The following is a 25,257-nucleotide window of genomic DNA, read 5'->3' on the forward strand; positions in this document are numbered from 1 at the left end:
AAAGAGGCTGCTGTATTTTGCACTCACCTGCTTGGCCAGGTAATCAGTGATAGTTGAATAAATAACTGGAGTTTTTTTAAGTTATTTCATGCCTTCTGAACATAAAGCATATGTAAATCTGGACAAAACTTTGAGGATAAAATAATTCCAACCAGACAAAAGTCTCCCAAAATTTAATTCACTGCTAAGCCTGTTTGTCTAATGGATAAGTTCTTTGCTGGGCAAGGTAGAAATTTAGAATATTTTTGTGGTTTTGTCAAAAGTCTGGATTTCATACTAGTTGGGTTGGAGGTCTTCACCCCAGATTCAGCTACTGCTCATTTGCTGCACTTGTAAAACTATTGAACCACTATTGAGTAAGAGAGGTTTTTCACAGCTACAATTATTACCAACCATGTGAAATCTTGACACTTGATCTAAATGAAAGTGATATTTGGTTTCTGACTTCTGTAAGAGCTTTCTTCTCTGCCATTCCCAGCTAATGGGCTTAAAATATTTGTTTGCCCTCAATTTCATTGTATGGGTTGATAAATTTTATGCAGTTAGAAAACTTGCTTGAACTTAAGAGGCATCCAGTTACATTTGCTGTGGAAGAAAGGGAAGGAAATGCAAGAGGATTCAGAGTCCCTGCTGAATACTACTTTTCCATCTGCACTGTCAAAACAAACGTTGGGAGCATAAATGCAAAAGATTATTTGGACTTTGTATGATTGTGCTGCTTTGATTTGGAAGTTAATTACAAACCTTGAAAGAAGGAGGGGTGTTTATGATGGAAAACATGTTTGGTGTGGCTTCAACAACTGCCACTTGCACATAAAGCAGCATTTGGTGGTGTCATTTGAAGTTGCATTAATGCACAGAAATCTTCATGGCACTGTGAACTTTCATTTATGTGAGAAAAAATTTTTCATGTTTTCTGTCCACTACTTGGATTTGTTTGCATTGAGATTACAAGTACAGCTATTAAGCAGTGAACTGAACATAGCAAAAAGCTTTGTGAGTTTAAAGTGCTTTCTTTACACTTAAAAAATATTCTGTGAGTGCCAAATAAAGTGGTAGCATGCATACAGGCTGGGAGACTTCATACCATCAGGGGAGGGAGCCTTACCTAGCAGAGGTTCCTACCCATGTCTTTGTTGCAGGTTGCCTTCAGGGAAGGCAGTAATGTGTATTTCCACGTTTCCATCAACCTTTTCTAGGCAGTCTCAAAGCTGTAGCAGTTTCTCATGAAGGCTCTTGAGGTGCTGTTAGCCTCAGCTGACAGGCAGGCACTCTCCCCCTGCTGTGCACTGCTCTGTGTCCTGCGTGGCTCTGGGAGCAGCAGCAGCAGCCCTGGGCACTGCAGCTTGTCCAGGCCACTGAAAACAGGCTGGTGAAGTGGCAGCAAGGTTCCCACTGGCAGCTGTGCTCCCAGTCTTCTTGGGGAGCTGCTGAAAGCTGTCCAGGCTTTCAGAGGGCATAAAGTTTTGGCAGGCCACACTGATTTAGAGGCAGATTCACTTCCTTCCACTCTGTGGTGCTTGGTATTACCCTCAAATTAGGTTTCCTGCATCTTGTCCTTTAGGGTCTTTTCTGTAGATGTATGTTTGTGAGTCTTTCCATATTCTAGTTGAGGTGATTATTTCTCTGGAGCACTGGCTTGTTTATTTGTCAGCCTGCCTTTTTGAGTCCCTTGTGTCTTGCCTTCTCCCTTATGCTCTGCTCTCCTCCATGAATTTGGAGTTCATGTTTGTGGATCTGTTCTAACATTGGCTGGGTTGGAAATGAGCCATGGTTCAATCTGCCTCTGGCTCTGTGCAGCGTGAGGGCAGGGTACTTACCTGGCTGCAGACCAGTTTTGGCTCACCTTGCTGAGGGAGCTGCATGCTGGCTCCAATGGAAGCTGCAGAAAGTCCCTGAGTACTTGATTTCCTAGTTGCAAATCCTACAGAGATGTTCCTTTCCCCTTTATCAAGTGTTTAGAGCAGCTTTTATAGGCCAATAAAATCCAAGAGATCATGTGTGTTGCTGTGTCCCAGCTCATTGTTACCCTTGTGCCAGGACAGGCACAATGAGCTGTGTCAGGGCTGGTAAGTCACTTGCCAGGTGCTTATGTTGGGGCCAGGCCATCTGACGACTAAAACACAACTAAACATTTTGTCAGGAGACCTCCACACCAGCCAGTGGCAATCCCTGATCTCAAACCTTCAGAAAAATCATTCAAATAAACTTTCCACAGGAGTGGTAAAACTGGGGAGTAGGTAGCCTCATGTGTACACCTATGGCCATAGTTGTTTCTTTGGTTACTCAAGATTTCCTTTGTTTTGTTTTTTTTTTTTTTTTTTTTTCCCAAATTTGGCTTTAATAGGCAGATTGTTTAATTCTGGAGCAGCAGACAGCAAAGGACTCTCTTGGTTTTCCTGGCAAAATGCTTGATTGTTGCTATGGGAATAGCCCTAGCACTGTTGCAGAGTCAGAATGACTCCTGGCTGTCTAGCAGGGGATCTGTTACGCCACATTTGTGGACATTGGGAAATGAGTTGGATTTCCAGGATTTAAGGAAAGTAACTTAAAGCTTTCTTCCATGTGTCAACCAGAGGACAAAACAGACTGAAGTGTTACCTCTGTAATGGGTGCAGTTTCACTTTTGTTGTCTCTGCTTTTTAAGAGTGAGTATCTTCAGCTGCAAATACAAGTCAGAGCTGCATACTAACTTACAAAATATATTTTGTTTTTAGCTCCCAAGAAGATGAGCGGCCTATGTCACCCTTCTACGTGAGGTATTTACTCTGTTGTTTTCATTGATTTTTCTGTGTGGGATTGACTCCTTATTGAATTAAATGTGGGGAGGGGTTCAGAAGTGCTGAACAGACTGTAATCAAAGTGGGCATTAATTTTACATTTGTAATTACTGCTCCGTTAGTGGCATGAGTCTTTGTAGATACATTCTCTGTTGCAATTCTTTTGTATTTAGAGAAGAGGCCCAGGGTTTAAGGTTTTTATTACAAGATGGACATGGTTTTCCTCTTTTCTTTGGTTTGTTATGTGTCTTAGATGCCCGAGTAGCTTATCTGTAGGCACAGGAGAGATTGCTGCTACAGGATTTGAGGAACTGGCAGCATGTGCTGCTCAGAAAGAAACCAGGAACCAGATGGTGAGTCAGCAGCCCATCTAGTTCCCTGCTGCAGCCTAGAAAAGCAGGAGAGTGCCCGGGTACCCAGCAAGCCTCACTGGAGGGAATGGTGCTCATGCTGCATTTGAACAAATTGTTTCTTGTTTTGCCAACTGGAGGGCAAAGTCACTGCTTGTAAAAGGGGTCTAATTCTGTTGAGATCTGTGGAAGTTTGCTCTGCTTGCTTCAGTAGCAGGCTCAGTTTCAGTGCTTTCATTTATGCTTAGTGGAAGAACAGGAGCCAGAGCAATTAACAATGAAGGGCTGCAGAGGAGGAAGGGCCAGATATTATAATTGGGTTCTTTGATCTCTACTGAATTTAAACAAATAAAAAGAAATCCCAGTGGTGCTTTTTGTGAGAACAGTGATAATTGGAATTCTTACAGTGATGTCTGAAATTTGTTAATCTCTGGCATATATTTCTGTTTATCTTTGTAGCTTGGTTTTTTTCTTAAAGAATTTTTCTAACATGAAGCATAGAAGAAGTGCAGTCAATGCTTGCTGTGCAGAAATGTCTGTCAGGGAATTGTTCATGGACTAGCCTGGCAGCATGATCCTGTCTGCCTTTGGGTTGATGCACTGTCATTCCCTGCAATCCATTTGTGCAGCTGTTACTCAGTCTGTGCCTCAAAAGCTCCAAACTGTCAAAGGAGATTCTGCCTTTTCCTTCAGGAGATTATTTTGTAGCTGCATACATACATTCCCCTGTCTCAAATTTTTCCTCATTTAAATCTTCATATTTTTTCATTGAAAATTGTCTGCCTCTTTGTTTTTCTTTCTGGCTAAATGTGACCTTCAAATGTTTTTAGGATTTCGTTACATTTCCATCTGTCTTACTGCTCAGAACTGTCCTTCCAAGCCCTTTCCTGGATTATAGAAAGATGATCCATGAAGGAGATTCTCTTTGGCTGACCTTGTCAAGATCACCAAGGAGAGATGGGGAACAAGGAGTGGATCTGAGAAAACTGCTACCAAAGCAGGACATTTCTAACTGGAAGGGAGCAAATTTGAACATGTTAAATAGAGATGTAGGCTTATGGGGGGGGGGCAACAAAGACTGAGTGTGTCCACTGAAACGAAGGGATGGGTTTCCATGGGAATCTGTCTTGTAAATAGGAAGAGAACAGTCAGGAATAAACACATAGCTGGGAAGTGAAGAGATGGCTGGTAGGAGCAGAGAGGGAGCTGCACACCTTGATACACAGGCTTCTTGCCAAGCCCGTGTCTTTTGTAACATTGCTGGGATACAGTTACTTGTAAATAAAGGGAACAGCTTGTAAGTCTTGCTTCTGTTTGTAACACATCAGAAATCCTGAGGTCAGTTGCCAAGTGCAGCTAATTTGGCAGAAGAGCTGGGGCTGGCTTGGCGATTCCTGGTGCTTCAACAACTGAGAACTTGAGTGGGTGGCCAGTTTTTCTGTGTAACTTTGAAAGTTCACCTTGTTGCCCCAGAGGCTGTGTGTAACATATGTAGGAATTGCATTTCACACCGTGGGCAAGGAAGGGAAGACTGTCTGCTTTAGCTGTTTGATGGTCAAATCTATTTCTATTACTACAGGTGTTCACTACACTTACATAGCTTGAAATACTGCTCAAGTAATCCTTCAAATGAATCATGAATATTTGGGCACAGGGTGGTCACTGCAGTGTGAATGCAGTAATTCCATATAGATAATTATACAACAAGTTAAGTAAGTGGGAACAAGAGCTCTTTAGCTTCCAAACACTGCATAATGCTTGGCTCTTGCCAGATGGAAGGAACATTGTGTCCCTCTGTCATGGTTTAACCCCAGTAACCCCAGCCAGCAAACAGCTGCTTTGCTCACTTCCCCAGCAGCAGGATTTGGTAGAAAACTGGAATGGTAAGAGCTGGAAAACTTGTGGGTTGAGATAAAGATAGGTAAATAGGAAAGGGCCATGCACACAAGCAAAGCAGAACAAGGAATTCATTCAGTGCTTCCCATGGGCAGGCAGGTGTTCAGCCATCTCCAGAGAGCAGGGCCCTGTCACATGCAATGGTTACTTGGGAAGGCAGATGCCATCTCTCCAAACATCCCCTCCCCTTCCTCCTTTTCCCCCCCACCCTATACACTGAGTATGATGTCACACGGTCTAGAATATCCCTTTGGTCAGTTTGGGTCACCTGGCCTGGCTCTGTCTCCTCCCAGCCTCCCACACACCCCTAAATTCCCTGCCAGTACAAAAACCAGAAAAGGCCTTGGCTGTGTGTAAGTCCTGCTGAGCAATAACACAAACATGTCTGTATTATCAACCCCATGTTCAGCACAGATCCTAAACACAGCCACATACCAGCCACTGGGAAGAAAATGAACTCTACCCCAGCCAAAACCGGCACACCCTCAATTGGTCAGTTTTAGCAGGATCAAATCAGGCTTGATTTTATTCAGTGCTGTACCATGTCAGCTAATAATCGAGATGGTTCCCTCGTTGATGTTTTTAACTATAAGACAAATACCAAAGGTCTTAACTTTAAAGTCAGAACTGTCAGAACACCACCAATAACACTGATTGGTTGGTTTGACTGGGTAAGTCAAAACTTTATCACCACTGCTACTTTGTAAGGGAATAAACAGTCTGTAGCAGTATGAGAGTAAGCAGTAAATGAGACAAAATGTGACATGGGTTTGTAAAGAGTGGTAACACCAGTACAACCATGTTATTTTTTAAAAGACTTCTAGAGAGTGGAAGAAAAGGACCTCATCTGTCTGATGTCGGCAAAATGTTTTATATCATGCAATCTATATGGAAAAAGTGGGCATGAGTACTAGAACTTAAACATGGGTAGGGAGGAGGTGAGAACTATGGATATTCCTGGTAGGAAGGGAAGGGGATTGCTGCTGGAGATCCTTTAGTGCCATGAACTTCTTTTCCTTGATAGCTACTAGCATAATAAGGTCAAATCATGTTCATTAATTGAGCTTAAAACAGAAATTCAGGAGGGTGAATGGGTTGGCAGCGTCCTCTAGGAGAAAACATGTGACAGTGAGATATTATATAGAGTGAGATATATTTATAAAATATCTTCCTGTCATATGTATATGTATAAAAGATGTTTTATATATGTTTGTAAAGATAAGCATAAAATGTAAGATATATACTAAAAGAAATAATAAGATAAATAATAAAGTCATATACCTGAGGTCTAATAATGAAAATCTTTGCCCTGAAAGGGGACTTGCTCACATTTGGAAGTGCCAGGGGGAAAAAAAAAGATGTGAACATACTTGTTCATGGAGGGATGAAAGGGAAGTAAAGGATAAAAATACCTAAGTTGAAGTATTCGTATGACAGTGGATATATAAAGGAAGTATTTTCAGTACACTTAGAAGTATGGATACCCCTGTACAATAGACAGGTGAGCTTTAAACACTTTCAAGTCACTTATGTTCCAGTAGCTGTAGGTTTGTGAAGATGATTAAATAAATGGGAAGACTGTTACAAGATGGAGAAAAGAGCACGGAGATCCTGGCTACTGTAAGAAATTAACCAGAGCACACATATTCCCCCTGAGTTTTAGACAGAGAAGAGAGAATGTTTATCTTAATAATTATACTGATGCAAGAGAGGATATGTACAAATAGTTTATTAATCTATTTGGGCAGAAAATTATTAATTTCGTAGCTGGAGCCCTCTCTCATTGGGCATAATAAGGATGGTGCCAGCTTGACCAGTTTGAGAGACCTGGGTTCGAATCCATTCACCTTCTGCTGACCAGAGTTGTCTTCTCCACCTCTGTAGTCCTTGATTAGATAATTTGTTGGCTCAGCTGTGCTCAGTACCAGGCAAGGAGATTTCTGCATTGTTAAAAGAAGAGGAAAACCTTGCTAGGTGATTGATTGTTCCAGGGAGTCATGCCTGAAGGGCATTTACTTTCCAAAACCTTCTGTAATAACAAAATCTTGTGGTGAAGGGAGTTGACATTGTTAAAAAGTGCTCCTTGTATAATTCTTTAGTGAAACTGTGAATACCAGCTGCAGGATGTTTGAGTAATGAGTACTGGGAAGCACTCAGCAGTTTCAGGTAATGAAGCAGCAAGTCCCTGTAAGCACAATTCCACTCTCTGTGTGCAGTGAGTTCTCAGAAGACAGGGGGTCTTCAGGCATGCTTTGTGCTGGCCTGTGTGCCTTAGATGTGATGTTAGTCATGTAGGTGCTTTCAGAGGAGCTCCCTGTCCTGAGATAAGCCAGAGTGATGTCACAGGGGAGAGAAGCAAAAGCTTTGTAGTGTGGAGCTTCCTTGTTAGCATTCAGAGCATTAAATTGCAATGAGACCTGACATCACAAGCAGTGCCAAAGATTGCATTAAATACCCATGAGTGCCAGGCAAGGCATTGGACAGTTTTGCCTGGTTCTTTTCCTAGAAGTACTCCTGCAGGCATTATTTAGTACAACTGGCTGTTTCTCCTTTTAACAGTTTTTATTTGAGACAACTCTTTAAATACTACAGGTCAGGTATTCTTACCCTGGAGTTTATTGGGCAAGGTGTTTTATGCTGTTTGTTCTCAGGTCACTTTGCTCAAGAAACTGGAAAATTTTGCTGTGGATTTCACAGCTGCTCAGAAATTTGCTTGGCCACCTTCACCCTGAACACTTCTCCCTCCATGGGATGTGCCATAAGAGATCCCAAGTGCACGGTGTGATGTGTGTTCATGTCCATCACACCTGCACTGGCTGAAAGTAACCACCAGGCCACTGGGTGTCCCTGCTCTGGTACCTGGCTGCCATGCAGGGCTGAGGCTCCCTGGGGGTTATTCCCCTGCTCTGCAGGGCAGCCTGCATGGACACAGCCATGCAAATTCACCGAGCTGAATCATGGGGCCTCTATGAATCCCTCGCAGGATTGTCTCTGCTCCAAGCAGTAGGTGTCAGTGTGCATCTATCATAAAGGAGCTGCAAGTGAAAAACATTAGGAATCCTGAATAAAGTTGCTTTTAGTCGGGTTAGTTTTCTGTGTAGTTACTAAGTGTAAAAAATAATTTACCACGTTTAAAGGAGGGATAATTTGAGCTTGTGAAAGTATGAAGGTGCTGAGAAAATAATGATGACATGTCCTTTGTGTGATGGAACATCCCAGTAACTAAGCACACCCCTTTTGTTTTTTTTTTTAAACTCAGTATTTTCACATTTTGTGTGCCATCACAGCACTTCTCTTTGGTGAAAGTGTGTCAAATAAAGCAGTTGTCTTAAAATGGATCCCACGTGAGTTTGCAGTATTGCGTGTCACAGTGTGGAGAGTGGATAGCATTTAGACCATTTAAATCCCTATGAATAGGAACTTCCTAGATCAGGGATTGAAATACAGTGTTCAGGACTTCAGAAATTTCCCATCTGTTATGTCAAAGCCATTTAAACATCCTCAACCTTGCTGGAACAGCAAAATGGTAAAGTTTTTGCATATATTGAGACTTTCTTACTGTTGTGCTTGACTTATAAAAAAACAAAAACAAAAGCTACCTTTGCTTCTTGAATAAAGCAGATGGACTGTAAATACATCTCAGCAACAGGTGACTTTAGTCTGCAGGTGCAGCTTATGAATTAGGCCATTAGGTATTGTCAAGAATTAATTAAATTACTTCATAAATGAAAACCCAGTCTCCAAAAGCACTATGCCAGTATGTCAGTTTCCTAGTTTGCTCTGTTGGATCTTTTTTTGTTGCTGTTTTTTTCTAGATGCTAAGATACTTTGCTCAGTAGTGGCATGAATGAAATAGATCAGGAGTAAGGACATTGATATCCAACATCTGCTATCACAAGATGCCCAACACAGACCAGACAAGCTGCAGGCATTACATGAGATAATTCTCACTCTGGTGTACATCTTTTAAACTTAGAACTAGTTAGGGGGTGCAGGTGAGATTTAATGGTGATGGAAGATAGCACCTTCTTGTCCTGGGGGCTGAAGAGAAGAAGAAAGGAGGCCATGCAGTAAGAGCTTGCCTTACATGTGAAGTAAGACATTATCTAGAGCTGATAGAGCACCTCTGAAAGTGAGCAAAAACTTGGGTAAACAAGTTAGACAAAAGTGGGAAGTGCTAGAGGTCAGGCTTCCCAGAATGGAAAAGCATGAGGGTCATAAGAAATAAGTTCAAAAGTTCATAGCACTTCAAACAGCTGTGTGCCTTTATGCAGGTTTTCTGAAAGTAAAAGTCCCCCAGCACTGGGAAGCTGTCCTGCTGCCTTCGGTCACCTGAGGAGAACCTTTAATTTCTATGAGATTTCTATTTCTCAGCATGCTCTGCAACAGCAGCTGCATAATCTAATAAAGATAATCTAGCTGTGGAGATAATTGACTGTATATATCAGTGATATGGAGCAGATGTGAGAAGAAAATAATGACAATAATGAACTGGAGCAGAGCAGGAGTTCCATTGTCCGGGTGATTACTGAGCAGGGCAGCTGCCTGCGCAGGCGGGCACAAGAGCCAAGAGGGCTCTTCAGGCATGGCTCGCCCTGCCTGCTCCCCAGAAATCCAACAGCAGAGCGGCTTCTGCCACCCAAGAAGTTTGGAAAACCCCGCAGGGTACACCCTGCCTGCTTGTCTGGGCTCTGCAATCCTTCCAGGGTGGTGTCTTTGCCTGCGTTTGCCAAGGTGCTCTTGCAGTGCCTGTTCTGTCCTGCAGAAGGCTCGGATCCCAAAACCGCTGTGTAACTCTCTCCCCTCCGCTGTTTGTTTTGGATGGGACGTTCTTTGTTGTAAGAAAGGTTGGTGGGGAGTAAGTAAAGCAATTTAGTAACACATTTAAATTAAGATATAAAATGAAATAGGCAGAAAAGTTGCCAACTGTGGAATTAAAAGAAAGTTAGTGTATCTAGAAAAACTCTGCTTTAAAATCTCTGTCTTATTGAGTGGGGGCTAATAAAAGAGCATTAACTTAGCACAAGAGCTAAGGATAAACTTGGATTCAGTACAATAAAATCAGAATATCAGAGCTTCCTTTTGTAGTCATCCACTCAGCTGGCATGTATAGGATATATACTTCCTTGTTATTTGTCAGTAGTTTGAAAATCACCATGTTACTGTCTTTCTTATAGAACCCGTATTGTCTGAATAGGGTTTTTCTAGATGCAGGAAATTAATTGTTATGCATCATTAAAAATTAAGTTAATATACTTAAAACTGAATTGGTGTTAGTAAAGTATACGGTTAACTAACTAAGTAGTTAACTAACTAACTAAAGCACACAGTGAATTAGAATGTGCTGGGTGTTAGAAAAAATTGTATTGGTAGAAATAAATAAACCTATATCCTAGGGATGTTTTAAAAAGCTAAAATCCAAACAATCCTTTCTTCCTCTCCAGTGTCACTTTCCTGGCATGAAAACAGAGAAGAAAAGTATGATATGAAAGACAGCCTCACTCAGTTTGGCTTGCATGTAATACTATAAAAAGGTGATACAGTATTAACTTACTCCCATGGGTGCAGGAGCTGTAGCAAGCACATGAATTGTGTCTTACAGTGTGGGTTAGCCCACATTAGCGCAATAGCACCTTACTTGTTAATATGTCTCCATGGGAGATATATTAACATCCAGGTCTTAAGAAATAGTTTTGGGCTGGGAAGAGGCCACATAGTTCCTGTAAGCAAACCAGAAAGCAAGTAGGGAGCTTGAAATGTGCACTTCAAATTCCAATGCCATCCTGTAGTTGATAGTCAAGATGTTAGATGTGGGAAGAGTGTGATCTTGCAAATTTTGTTTCCTGTATGCAGGTATTTTATCTGTAATAATAGGTACAGTAATGGTTGTTTGCATGTCTTCATGAAATGATCTGCGTGGCACAACTGCTCAGGTCCTGCTCAGGTAATGTGGAACATACTGGCACGTCCATGGCTGCTTTCCTGGTGTGCTCCAGTGAGCTGTGCTGGGGCTGGAGAGTAGCACTGGGTGAGGGTGGGACTGGCAAGGATGTGTGTGTGGTTAGAGCCAGGTGAGCACACTAGCTCAGCCTGAAGCATGCTGTAAGTGTGATTTGCAGCTGGGTGTTTGTGGGGAGGAGTCACACTGCTTTGTCGCTTTTGTTAAATTAGCTGTAGTGGCCCCTCATTTATCTTCTCTTCCTCTGTTGCCTGCCTTCTGCCCAAGGGGCATTCAAACCCAGTAAGGCCACAGAGTGGTTATCTGAGAGAGCTGCAGCTTCTTAGCTGGCTCCAGCCCCACACAGTGAAGTGCAAAGTATTCAGGGGAAGCAGAGAGGAAACCTTTGGGTAGCAAAGGCAAATCAGCTGTTGATGGCTCTGCAATGAAATTATTTGAGAGAAACTGGTGAAGACTGAAAACCATGAGTGGCTTTTTTGGCAGGAAGACCATATTGCATCCAGCTTGGCTTTTGTACCCTGACCACATTTTACTGGGATTTATCAGCCAGCTGTACTCTGCTGATACGGGGATAATTTGAAATGAAACCCGTAGGCCTGTAGCTTATTTAACTAAAGGGATGTCGCAGGAAGGATGAAAAGGCAGTGTCACCTTATCTGCAAGGCTGAGTCAGCTGAGCCAGTGGATGGAGAAGGGGCAGGATGGGACTCAGCTTGACAGAGGGAAGAAAGCAGTGACACCTGTGCCAGGTCAGCTTGTTCAGAAGGGCTCTGAACAGCAAGTGATAACATCTACATTTGTGTCAGCTCTTCCTGAGCCTGATAACAGACTGAGGTAAAAACCAGAGAAGCATGCATAGATTTTATTTTTTAAAATGTGAAGCAAGGAATATGAATATATTCTTTGAGCATGTTCAAAGAGAGAATAGTTAAACAGAGAGAGCAGTTAAATATTAAGTGAATATATTTTCAAGTCAGCTTCAAAAGACAAGGACGGTTGTCATGAAAATAAAACATCAGCAGCAGAAAGCCCACAAAAAAAAAATCTGTAACGTGTTGAGGTTGAAATACTTGCTGTTAGACCTTTGCCTATTTCATGGGAATGACGGGGAAATTAATTGTTGAGGATATTGACTTGTCAAAATATGCCGCGTCACAGTGGGAGTGAAAATTCCTTAAGGGGAAAACCTGTGACCTGTGTACACAGTTGTTGTTGAGACAGCTCAGACCTTTGAATCTTCGCACTGCAAAGAGCAAGAAGTTTTAAGACCTTATTTTGATATTAAGATCTACCTTTCTTTTCTTTTTTTTTTTTCTTTTGTACAGCACCCACGTATCACAAGTCAGTAGCAATGTTCCTGCTACAGAAGAGTAAGTGTCTTTTACAATTTTGTAGCTATCTTTCTTGGAGCTTTTTAAAGTATTGCTGGTTATTCTTTGATTTCTCTTTAAGAGTTGTTCTTACATAAACAAATAAAGAGACACTGTTTCCCAAAGCAATTGATCTACAATGATAATAAATCACTTCCTCCTGAAAACTTCTCAGGCCCTTGGTTCTTTGCTCACTGTGTCTGTGATGTTTTGCTTAGGCAGAACTTGCGTATTTTGAGAAGTTTTTTGCACCCTGTCATCTTCTTGCTCTTGTTTGCTCCCTATTGCATCCCAGCAGAGGATGTGACCTGACCCTACTGCTGTAACTGGGAGGAGCAGAGCTAAAATGAGTTGGCTCCTTTGCTGGAGTTGGGAATTCCCAATGGCTGATGGGTTTGCAGAACTGATCTTTGTCAATAGTGACATACTTGTCTATTTAAACCATCTGGGTTTTTGCAGTTGCTAAGGTCTTCTGACTTTTCCAGGACTGCAGTCTCAGCAGGCTTTCAAGTATAGCAACTTAGCACAGTTTTTGTAAAGGAGAAATGAGCCCAAGCACTGATTCCCATACTGTAGCTACTCAGTTGAAAATTAACCAGCAAATCTTGAAATAATATTTTAATTATGGAAAAAACAGTAGAAGCCATACATGGACTTTGGACATGCAAGTTTGAAAAACCCATTTTTCAATGACTGCTTAAAGCACTGTGAGAAACAGAGATGGGATGGGGATGTACACAAAAATGTGTTTCTGTATGATCTCTTTGGAAAAAAAAATCTTTTTCCCATAAAAGCTTCCTCTGATGAAGGAAGGAAGGAAGGAAATATTACAAGAGAATGGCAGTACCAAAACAAAAATTCATTGGTGTTGAAAGTTCAAGTAGTCCCACACCTTTAACTGATGCAACTGCAGGGACTCTCTTGTGGTGGCTTTTGTGGAAGCTGTCTTAGTGCCATTGAGTGTGAGGGTGGTCTCACAGCAGTGTCAGGGTGGCTGTGGATGCACAAGAATGTGGCCCAAGAATGTGTAAAATGGCATGAACTCAGAACAAAACCCATGCTTGGTCACAATGTATGGGAGGAGTTCACAGTGAGCTACTGCATATTGTCATCCCTCTGTGAGACAGCAGTGAATCACCTTCTTGCAGGTGATCCATTGCCTTACTGAGCTTGTTTTGCACAATAGACGTGACCCTTGTCAGCGTGGCTGGGTATCAAATGAAATTTTGTCACAGCTGGGGTTTTTAAGTGGAGGATGAAAGTGAGGCACCAATGTCTGTTGTTGCAGTAAGTAAAATTAGATGTTTTACTGAAATTTCAGACATTCCCAGAAATAAAAAGAGCAATATTAATTGGGAAGGCTCAGCTATTCTGAGGGACTTGAACCAGCGGGTATCTGAAGATTTTGGCATTGCTCTTTGCATATGTCGTAGCGCTGGAACATTTTGTGCTGCCACCCTAAGAAAACATAACCCACAGATACCCTTGTTTTATTTATTGTTGCAGAGAGGGAGCTCCACAAAATCTTTGAGCTCAATTGACCTTATTTTTCGGCTTGACAGGTATTTAGAGAAGACAATCCGCTCAGCCGTGGAGCAGCATCTCTTTGATGTTCATGGCTCAGGCGGCCAGAGTTCAGAGGACTCTGAATCCGGGACATCTTCAGCCTCTTCTAATGTGTCTGCCAGGCAGAGGAGGCGGCACCACAAAGAGCAGGAGGAAGCCCGGAGAAACAGAGACATGTATGAGCCTGATTTCTTTGTTTTGGAAAGTATATTTAAGTCTACCCCAGTCATTTCTTCTTATCAAGGCACTGACCTTTGCCCAGACTGCAGTGCCCATGCAGAGCTCCATTGCATCAGTCAGAGCTGGGAAATGTAGAGTTTACTGGATCATGGAGTGGGGCAAAGCATGATAAGAATCTAGGAGGGTTATGCAGTCAAGGTTTTAATTAATTTAAGTATTTGGAATTGGTGACTTACGGTATTTGTTGCATTAGTGGAATTTCCCAAGAAGTTGGCTCTGCTGCCCTTAACTTTTTTTAGATAAAAACATTGGGCTCAGCTGCTTTTCTGAATTCAGAATGTCTTCAAAAATGAGATTAAGTTCCACTTTTGTGTGTGGAGGCACAGCTTGTGTTTGGGTTTAGTGAGGAGACTTGGGAGTTTGTCTGAAATTAGAAAAATCTTCCTTTTGATTAATCAGAATCTAAGATTTTTTTTATCTGCCCTATTACACAAAGTTTAAGTGTGACTTAATAGTGAATTTCCTTAAATGTCTGTCAAAGAGCGAAGATAATACCTGTTTTTCTATTCTTACTCCTCTACTTGTGACATCTGTTGTGTGGTACAAATGTGTTACCACCACAGCTTTAACCAACTTGTTACACAAGGCAGAGCTGTATTTGAGAAACTGTAGCCCAAACAAGACCAGGTTCAACTCATGTGTTTATCTGTAACACAGCACTAGTTCTTGTAAGGAATGTGTATGCCTCACTGCAGTATTGGATTGCTAGGATTTGGAGTTGATTCCAAAATAAACATCTAGTCTCCTGTTGTTGTTTCCTGGGTGCTGAATTCCCCAAATTCTATTGGATCTGTGCCTTCTTATATGAAGCTACTTTTATACAGGTGCATAGCCATCGATACCTCATGTTAATATTGCATCCATGGTAGTTCCCAAAATATGTCAGTGCTACTCTTGTACAAAAAATCTGTAGTTACAAAAAAAAAAAAAAAAAAAAAGAAAAAGAAAAAATAAAAGGCACTATTTTCACAGTGAATCAAAATACACTGTAAAGGTGGCCTGGGAAATTGGCTCTTGCAAGTCACCAAAGTATCTGGCAGCAGCTCCAAAGTAGTTTTTCTTGTTAAGTAGCCCCACTGACAGGCTTCTCAGGTAAGTAGGTCAGAGCCTGGCTAGTGTACGTGTTCGGAAGCATATAGTACTGCAGGGCTTTTCTTCAGCACTGAGTTACAGAGCTGCCTCTAGATATGACTGACACAGTCATTCAGGCTGAGTCCAGAAAGCTGGAGCCAAGGATTTAAAGCACATTGGAAGTTTTGAGTGCTGGCCGTGGTCCAAATTGTTTTCCCTGGTTCCCTTAGATTAGATTGCTGGGATTTCTCTGGGTAAATTATCAAAATTGAGAATTCCTTTCAAAACGTCTTTCTGTTGTTTTTTTGATTGTTAGTGACTTCATCTCCTTGCCTTGTGATGGATGGATCACAAGAGGATTTGTAATGTCACAAAATGGGACTACAGGCAGGAAGAGTGTTTATCACAAAATCACATAGGTGAACTCCCAGGCTTTGAAGATTAAATGATCTACAGACTCTGAATGTGTAATTGGTCTGCTGAAGGGTTTGTAAAAACTTCCACAAAGGCAAATGTGTTATCTTAGAAGTTTAGTCAGAGATTTATCATACCTCTTTGTATCTCTTTTCCACCAACAGAACCTAGAGATCTATCGTCTAGAAAGTCACTGGAACCTTCTAGTTTTGTTTTTGGTCTGAATACTTGCCATGCTGGCACTGTCCAGATACTGCAGAGTGACTGGTTTCTTATCACACCAGTCGAGTCTAGATGAGTTCTCCTGCTGTTCATGAAAGCAGGCTTTGGAGTTGCACAGCACTGTGTAAGACAGCCACACAGAGTTAGCAAATGTTCCAGGTTCAGTGTCAAGTGTAAGCAAGCAGGGTAATGAGACACCTGGTGTTTCTCGTGTTCCCATGGTGTAGTGATGTGTATGTGCATCTTCACTGCTGGGCAAAGTGGAGGGAGGAGTACTTAACAAGTGGTTAAGTAGTCCTCCAAATGGAAAGCTGTCTGCTGAAGGATGCAGCAGGGCTAGATAGCCATATGCCAGGCTTCTGGTAAGCATGCACAAACCCTGCAAGTCCAGAGAGTCCCAGGGAGTCCATCACGTGGTGACTTAGGGCTGGCTGTCCCATCCTCTTCCCAACACAACAAAACTCTGTCCTGGCAGTTGTGTTACCATTGCAAAGGTACATTCCCTTTTATGTTTTGTGTAATTCCCAAATAGAAATCAAGCACTTGGCTAAAGCACCACCCAGTCCTGCTCTTGCATTTGAGAGTTATGAGTAAGAGGGCCAATTATGCGGTGTCATGCACCAAAGGAGATCCCTGGACCGCAGCTGTGAATCATTTTTCTAAATGAAAAGCTCGTGTCTCAAAGGAAAATATGCTTCATACTCTCTATAAAAATTGCACAGGCAGCCAGGGGCTAGTCCAGCTTCCATGTGAAGGCTTCTGTGTGTTTGGTTTAGTGGCAAGTGAATTAAATCCCAAACATGGATCCTCACAGCTTTTTCAACTGAGGTGTATGCAATTGGCTTGTGCTCCTCAGTGGGATTTAGCATTGCACATTGTGTGTTTTTGGCTGCATTGGGAAGAACCATTTCACAGGGAATAGATGGTGTTGCTGGAACTCCACCAGCCCATATAATGTAGTTCTCTATTGCTACCATAAATGTAGTGAGAGAGTGTTTTAATCAACCTTTTGCTGTAATGTCCCTTTTCTTTTTAGGGAAGTTGTCAACAAGGAGAACATTCCCTCTGGATTCAGCAGTCTTGAAGATTGTATTCTAGCTACTCAAGATGTAGAAAAATTACAAGACACCAGCTCTGGATACCTTAGTGAAAGGAATAAATCAAAACGGCAGAAATCCAGCACCAAGCTCTCAGAGCTTAATGACAACCAGGACAGTCCTGTGGTAAGCCAGCACACTGCACTATTTGATGTCTGTTACTAGGATGGGAAAAGCTCTTTTTTTATTTCAGTGCACACCTGCTTCCTTAAGTAGTCATTTTTGCCTGCAGTACAGGCCTCAGTGTCTATTTTGGACTATGGGAAACACTGGATCAGACACTTGTAACCCTTGTGATGAGGCAACTGAGATGCCGTATTTCTGCTGTGATACTCCATGTGTAGTCATTTTCTCTTTCTGCCCCTTTTTGGTTTTGAATTTGGTGAAGCATTTTGGAAAGCATAAAAGGATAGAGGTCTTTTTCCCAGTCTTTCAGAAGCCTTGCAAGGAGTTTGAACCTTAGATGTAGGTTCTCATGTTCACGTCAAGTTAATTTTCATATTCCTGCTAAGCTCTGAAACTAGATTTCAAGTGACTACTTGATAATGAGATGGCAAAGGCATTTTATGCCATTTCCCTAAAGCCTGTGTTTTGCTGTGGTGCTTGCAATTTGGAAAGCACTTTGAAGTGTTGGTCCAAAAGGTGATCCCTCTATCCACTTTTTACTGAAGACATCAATGACTTTGTTATAACATTGTAAAAATCTGGAGTACTGTGGAACTTTTCCTGCATAATTTTGTGTGACCTTCACAGGACAGTTTCCCTCCTTCTACAAGCTGTAAAATAAAACTGGTTCACCTTCCTTCCCTCTCAGCCAGAGCAAACACTGACGGGGGTGTCAGCAGCTGAGAAACCTCATTGTGCATCAGCGCAGGGTTTGCATGCAGTGACAGAAGTGCTGTGCCTGCAGCAAGCATGCATTGCATGGTTAACAGGAACAGCAAGAGCTGTGTGAAAATGCTGTCCTGACCTATAGGGCATATCCTTCAGTGATGCTTGATTAAGTTGTAGAGCCTGCTGAAAGCAAGTTCTTAATGTAACCTGTGTTTGGACTAATTTTGTTTAGATCACAAAATTGCAATGATATGATATTCTTATCCTGTGCAGAGATTCTAGAAAGAGGTGGATTTGCATTTCATTATGATCAAAAGATGGCAAGATGCCAAAAATTGTACACTATGCTCAATTTAGTAACTTAAATTTAGTGCTCAGTATCCACAATCTTCCCATGTGATACTTCATGAAAGCAGAGTGAGACAGACACATTCACACTTCTGTCTTTGCTTGTAGCAATGCACTTTGAGATAGGCAAAGGTCTAGTACTTATGATCTTTTCATTACTTTTTCTCTGTGCCTGTGGAGTCTAAAGCAGTTTCAATGTAAATGAGAGTTTTTATCAGGATTTAAGAAGTAAGTACTGATGGAAGTGTCCACTTTCGCTGCAGGCCTGAAAAGCATTCATGAAGTCTTCAACTGTGCCCAGAAGAAATATCCTCAAACTTAGCTGTGTCCACTGGGCTTTACCCTGCCCCTCATTTTTTGATCTCTTGAAGGGCAAAGGCTGAAAGGAGTGTGAAATGAATTAATCTTGTATTAAAAGCATGTTGCCCAAGATGACCAGCAGTTCTTGCTTGCTCTGCGTTAGGAGATGTCAGAGTGGGATGATCAACTGCAAGTATCATTATGAAACATCTTGCAGAGAGCATGGTGCTATTGTTTTGGCAGAGCAGAAGCTGCTTTTTAAGTTTTAATGAGTATGTTTATTACATACTTGCATTTCAGAGACTGCCAGAATGATGTGTGATGGTTTAGCTTTCTTTTGGCTACACCTTTATACATCAAATAACAACCCCAATTAGGCTACCTACTTGGATTATAACATAACATGCACCTTAGCATTTACTAATAGGCCTTTGTCAAGTAAAGAGGTTCGTGATGTTGTCTCTCCTTAAACACCCTTTTCTGAGTATTCCTTTTTTTCAAAGCCTGAAAGAGTATGTAGGACACTGTGGGGAAGCTTTCCTCTGAGCTGTCTGATTGCATATGGCTCAAAAGCACAAGTCAGCAGTGGAGAAACTGTCAGCTCCACTTAGACTCCCAAGCAAACCAACCACAAAGCATTAAAAGCTTGTAACTGCATTTTAGGGACATGCTAGCCAGGTATCCGTAGGACTCCAAGAATCAAATTAGGCAAGGCTGGAATGACTGACCTGTGTCACCACATGGGGCTGGAGGTGTAGCAGACGAGAGAAGGCTGCCCCAAGAAGTCTGTGCACGTAGTTTCCAGGGCAGAAGCCCACTTCCTTCTATTTTAGAGGGACTTGCCCAAAACCCAGGGTAGAAGCCTCCTTGACATGTGCTCAAAGTGGCCACATGGCTTGTCCTCATAGCACTCAGCAGTGTTAATGTTCTTAATGGTGGCCAAGACAAATCTCAGAGCATGAGGTCATAACCAGTTGGATTGTTTGCCCTGCATTCATATTAGCCCAGCATTACATCTGTGCAGTCTCTTTTCATTCTTATGCCTCTTAAGAAGAAACTAAGGAAGGGTTTGGCTGAGAAGTGGAGGATTTTCTAACATGAACATAAAGGAGTTCTGCTGAGAGGTTACTGTGGATTTTGCTGCCTGCTCTTACAGGAGGTGCACAGACCAAAGAATTGCTCCCAAGCCTAGGCTGTCTGTCAGTCTGTAAAATGGGAGCTGCCAAGGTACCATGCAGCTTTATTGTGTTCTGACATTTGAGGTTGTCTGATGAAAGAGACAAAGCAGTGAGCAGTTGGGTTTTCTTGCAGTTTATGGACAATAAAGTGTGGGGTTTGTTTAGTGCAGTGGGCAGTAGTGTGTGTTACTTTTTTCCTAGAAATCCTGGTGGATCTTTTTGTATTTGATCTGTTTAATGGCCTGCAGCTTGAATCTGTTTCTCATATATATCTTACTGCTTTAATATTTACTGTATTGCAGAGTGTGGAAAACTTTAGCTCATCCAAGCCTATAGACAGAACAGGATCTGATGACATGGAAATTTTATCTGAAGAAAGGTGATTTTAATTTTATTTTCTGTATTTATATGTTTTCCTTTCCCTGTGGTTGTAGTAAAGCTTGAGAAATCTCCCACCCAGGCCGTAGGGGTGACATGTATGCCAAAGAACAGATACCCACCTTGTTAACTTCCAAGCAGAGCTTCCTGGAGGCACTGTGTGTGTTGTGTGGGCTTTGCCCTGCAGCAAATGCCACCAAGGCTCTTTTCCCAGCCTGATAGGAATGTCACTGAAGGTGCTGATGGTGCAGACTTGTAAAGAAATGAGCTGTGGAGCACCTGAACCAGCGCTGCTGCACACAGGAATGCAGGGCCTGTCTCACCTGGCCTCTGAGTTGGGAATCCAGCCCTTTCCCTTGAGCTTCACTCTTCTGTGAGAGCTGTACAGCTTCACTCTGCTCACCTGAGATGACAATTTCTCTCAACAATTACATTTGTTGGGATAGGTTTGAATTAAGGGCATTGGAATTAAATTACATAATTGTTCTCAAGTAGCTCCTGAGAGGAAGCAAAAAAATGCAAAGTTTAGCAGCTGGAAGTGCTGTAGCCCAGAGAGTCCCTTCATTTACTGTGTGAATTAGTGAGTGTGCAGGAGTAGCAAGAATGTAAAAACCTTTGTGTGCAGAAGTCCTGCTTGTTTTTGTTACAAGACAAGTCTGGTTTTGTGTTTGTAATATGTTGGTTTGTTTTTGTTTTTTATAGCAAAGAGAGTGAAAACGATGAGGTTTTTTTCAGGCATTCTCAGGTTAGTATTTTTTTTGTTGCTGTTTGTGTGTTTCAGTTTTGTGGTCTCTAAATTAGCATTTTATTGAGCAGAAACAAGTAGTTATACATATAGTTTTGTTTTTCACAAGAGAAATGGAGTTAGCATGTACTTTTTCTGTCCCTTACCCCTGCTTTTTATTTACATAGTTTAGGGAGCCTCTCAACCACTGGGGAGTCTGACAGCTTCTGTTTCAGTCCCTTTGATCCCTCCTTGACAAACAGGGAAGGATCACTGAAGTCAGCCCTGTGGTTTAAGAGACATGAAGTTCCCTTATTAATTATGGCAAACAGGACATCTGACTTCTTATCTGCCAGGGTAGTAAGATTAGCTTGTCTCTCTTGATTTTGCTAAAATCATTTCACCTTTAATTTATCATTTCCTACTGCAGCCTGTTGCTCTTGAACATAGGTGTCTGTAATCCATTTGTCCTAGAAAACTGGATCACCTCCTGCTTCTTTCTAAGTTGATGGCTGGGATGGATGTCAGGAGGGGAGGTGTGATGTTGGTGGCAAGAGTTTTTCCCCCAGCTTTTCATTTCTCTTACACACACACTCACAAACAAACACTTCTTCCACTAGCTTTATGGTGTTTTCAAAGATTGAGGTTGAGTTAGGTTGAACCCCTTTGCAGTCACTGGTTCATTTGGGTTTGCTTAAAAAAGCTCCTGACAGCCAAGCATTTAAAATACTGGGGAGAGTTATCTGAGGCACCTCTCCCTCAGCTGTGCATCCATTTCAAATGGGCACAGTAAAGCAGCTGTAGCCATTGTCTGATTCCTCTGGCTGTCAGGAGTTGACTGAAGGCTGGGAATACTTTTAAATTAGACTCTTCTTGTGTTTCTTTTAAAACTAAAAGCCACTATGCATTTATTGTTTTGAAAGACTTAATTTCTGATAGGAATTATTTCCACCTAGCAGGAAAGGTAAAAGGTTGCTAACAGCAGAGCTCTGATCAGCTGTGTGGTAGCTGGTGAAATTTTTTGGACCCTGAAATATGTAGCCCCTGCAAAGGGTGTTCAGAGCTGCCTTTGATCACTGCTCTGGCTGGGCTAACATGGATCTCCTACTTTGCTCCCAGAGGGTCAGTAATCCCTTGCACTTGCTCGCGAGCTGTTGTATTTTCCAGAGCTGGGATTTTGCAACAGCTTGTTCCTCACGTACCCACTTGCGTGTGGAAAAGCTGCTGTTGCTGCCATACCACGCAATACTCCTAAAAAGCTTTTCAGTTAGCCTGGTGGAGATACATTGAAATATGAAATCATAACCTTAAAATAAACTACACCTTAGGAAAAGTTTTAAAGTGTAAAATTTTAACTGCAAGAGAGGATCTTAACTAGAGATTGTGTATTGTATAGGAATTACAAGGTCAAGAAAATGTTACATTCCGGCAGAGTTGTTTTACATTCCTTGCCCCTTATAAGCCTTTTGCTTAGGGCAGCTTAAAGACATACATTTCATAACAAACAACTCATTCAGGTTGAGGAAGGGACAGGGTTCTTCTTATTCTTTTCTCTTTCTCACCCTGCCTTCAGTCTAAAGCCAATAGGAAAAGGATTTGGAATTTGCTAGAGCTACCAGTTTTGCTGATTTGGTTCTCCATGAGACTGTAAAAATACCTTGAAACACAAGCCTCAAATGAATTTTCAGTGGTTTTGTAACTTTCGTAATCTGCTCTTGGAAGTAGCTAAGTTCCAGGAAGAAAGCCACAGGTTTCTAGTACCCAGGTTTTGATAAGGAAGGAGTATTTAAGATTCATACCAACATGGCAACAAGTGTAAAAGAGTGTTGGCATGACTCAGGTAGGAGGAAGGCAGCAGAATGGCTGTGTTCTTGCATCAGGTTGTACCCTTAAAATGTGCTTAAGGATGCTTCCTGCTCGTGGCTGTAATGGAAGATCTCATGTGGGGGAAGCGAGCCTTTTATGTAGAGTTGATTGGAATCTACATGTAATCGAAGAGAATACAACCTCCTGATCAGAATTTTAAAGTCTTTCTGTTGCCATTTATTTCTTGCTGTTTGAGCTGCTCTTTGTGCTCAATCTCCATTGGAGCAGGGAGGAGTGCAGCTGACTTATCCCCAGGCTGCTTAGATCTGTAGTTACTGGTGCCTGCAAAGCATGGCTGCAGAAGCAGCTTCTAAAAAGCAGAATTCTAGTACCTGCTTTGAATATTTTTTGTGGTCATTTATGTAATATCTGCAGTGAACTGTGGCTGCCAGCTGTTACCAATATCATCAACTTGCTGCCCCTTTGATTTGTAAGAAATTGTGGTGCATCCATACCGAAAGAAAAGTAGTTCTCCCTTACTTGATTCTTTTCCTAGAGAGTGGCAGCTGGTGGTGTCAGGAAATCAAAAATGAAAATAAGTGATGGGAATACTGAATTATCCACCACTCTATTGGTTTGGAGCATTAATGCAAAGGAAGTTAAACATCTGCTTTCTTGAGTCTCCTGGGTTTGTACCACCATTGTTCTTCAGAACACCTAATGATTTATTCATTGTATTAGAGCCTACATCAGTGAGCAAGGAAAGGAGAGTAACTGGCTGCAGGAAGGGCACAGGCCTGGTTTTACACACCTTTTAAATATTTCCAATTACTGAAATGACTTCAGGAGGAAGAAGGCTTCGGTATGATCTTTCTAATGTATGTGTAATGGAAATGTTTGCCTATCTTGGAAGTGCCCTTATATCTGCTTCAGATATCTTTTAAGAGTCTTAATAAGTCAGGAGATTGTACATCCTTTATAGAAAGCCATTTATCTCTAATTAGTATCAGTAGTGGTGATGAGATGGCATTCTCAGGTTGCTCCCTTTGAAATTGTTAAAATCTAGGTATGTTCCTCTCCTTCACACTTCTTTGTTATTAAAATTAGCACCAGTTTTGAAACTCAGTGCTTTATTTCTTTCCTTGCCTTAAAATATAACCTTTAAATACTGTGCTGGCAATTTACAAGCAGTTTATCAACTGGTACATTTGGCCACTGACCAGTCTTTGTTTGTGAGTACACAGACTATTTAAATCCTGGCAGGAAATTTGTCAATGGACCTTAGAGAAATATTTAAGTCCTCCCAACCTGGAAGCAGCTTAAAAGATACTGAATGGTGAATTAGCATTTTTCCACGCACAGCTCTCACAATAAACACGTTTGTAATCAGATTTAGCATCAAGCTGCATGAGTTATTAGTGCTTGGCAAAGTATCGTCTAGTGTTTCATTTTGTTATAATGTTTCAAAAAGGCCATTTATTGAAATGAACAGGAAATACACACCTTACACAAATACAATGCAGAACACTCTTTACAAATACCAGGGTATTCATCAGATTTTTAGAACAGTAGAACAGCCCAGGTTGAAAGAGACCTCAAAAGATCACCTGATACAACCTTTTGTGGGAAAGGAAGCCTAGATGAAATTATTTAGCACCCTGTTCAATTGCAGGGATTGATGAAACCGAATCCAGATGAAAACATTTATTCATATGATTTGTCTACTACGCAACTTTTTTCCCTCTTCCTGAAAGTTACTTGTTTTTCTCTGCTTAAAAGGGAAGAGATGCACCAAACACATTATTAGCTTTCTGCAGATGAAAAAAAAGTAAATGTGCTTTAGTGGCATGTACTAAGGATATTGAAGCATTTGGCTGTGCTTCTGGATTCATAAGGAAAATAGGTTCAGAAATGCTGGGTTTTTTTTTTTTTTGGCCTGTTTTCTTCCCAGACCAGAATCTACAGAGGGAAAATTTGCATGCTGACTGCCCACCAGACTATATTTGAGAGAATTATGCCTAAGCTGTTCTTAACAAATCCAAATAGTTTATGTAGTAACATAATCCCGTCTATTCATCTAGCTCCGTGTTTGTTGGTGGGTTTATACATATCACACTACATGTTTATGTACATGCACTACACTTCCTTTTCCCTACTGCCCTCTGCGAGGCATTACAGCTAATTTATTTTGGAGTGCCAGAAGCGCTCTCATCGGGCGCTGTCACAGGCACGCGCACTGTGTCCCTGGATTGTGGGAATGGCAGGGATTTCTGCATAAACACACACGACGTGTGCTATGTGCAGGGGGAACAGTGCTCAGAGAAACAGCAACTGCTTCTAGGTACTACTAGCTGATGAATCATGTACTTGACAGAATTCTGCTTTTTTTGGTTTTTTTATCCCTGTTACTGGATGCTTCTGTGAATTTTTTTGGCGTTTTCCCAGAGTCCACACTGCTTCCAGCTGAGATGCCAAACCCTGCTGCTGTTTGGATTTGCGCAACACCGCTTTAATACCCAGAGCTCCTCCATAAATAGTTCTGCTCTCCCCACGCCCAGCTAGAAAACAACCACAGGAAATCGGGGAATGTGCAGCCAGCAGAGCTTAGCTGGCACTAATTGGTCTGAGCCAGCACAGCCTGCATGAGAGCATTCGTGTACGTAGCCCGCGCTGCTGGCTGGCTGCAGCTGCTGCCTCGGGAGCTCTGGTGCCTGCTTTTTAGAA

The 25,257-nt window shown here is 41.8% G+C and overlaps 1 protein-coding gene across 3 annotated transcripts in view; it reads left to right on the forward strand.

Annotated features, from left to right (window-relative positions):
- The window catches only part of FAM13A (family with sequence similarity 13 member A), a 125,468-nt gene that overhangs the window by 66,920 nt on the left and 33,291 nt on the right, over positions 1 to 25,257 (forward strand). For all 3 annotated transcript variants that reach the window (XM_058803377.1, XM_058803378.1, XM_058803379.1), the window contains 6 exons: positions 2,718 to 2,759; positions 12,311 to 12,355; positions 13,918 to 14,097; positions 16,905 to 17,091; positions 19,928 to 20,004; positions 20,706 to 20,748. In XM_058803377.1, coding sequence (XP_058659360.1) covers positions 2,718 to 2,759; positions 12,311 to 12,355; positions 13,918 to 14,097; positions 16,905 to 17,091; positions 19,928 to 20,004; positions 20,706 to 20,748 — 574 coding nt within the window. The remainder of the gene's footprint in view (positions 1 to 2,717; positions 2,760 to 12,310; positions 12,356 to 13,917; positions 14,098 to 16,904; positions 17,092 to 19,927; positions 20,005 to 20,705; positions 20,749 to 25,257) is intronic.

This window comes from Ammospiza caudacuta, chromosome 4, assembly GCF_027887145.1.
Source record: "Ammospiza caudacuta isolate bAmmCau1 chromosome 4, bAmmCau1.pri, whole genome shotgun sequence".
NCBI classification, from domain to species: Eukaryota; Metazoa; Chordata; class Aves; order Passeriformes; family Passerellidae; genus Ammospiza; species Ammospiza caudacuta.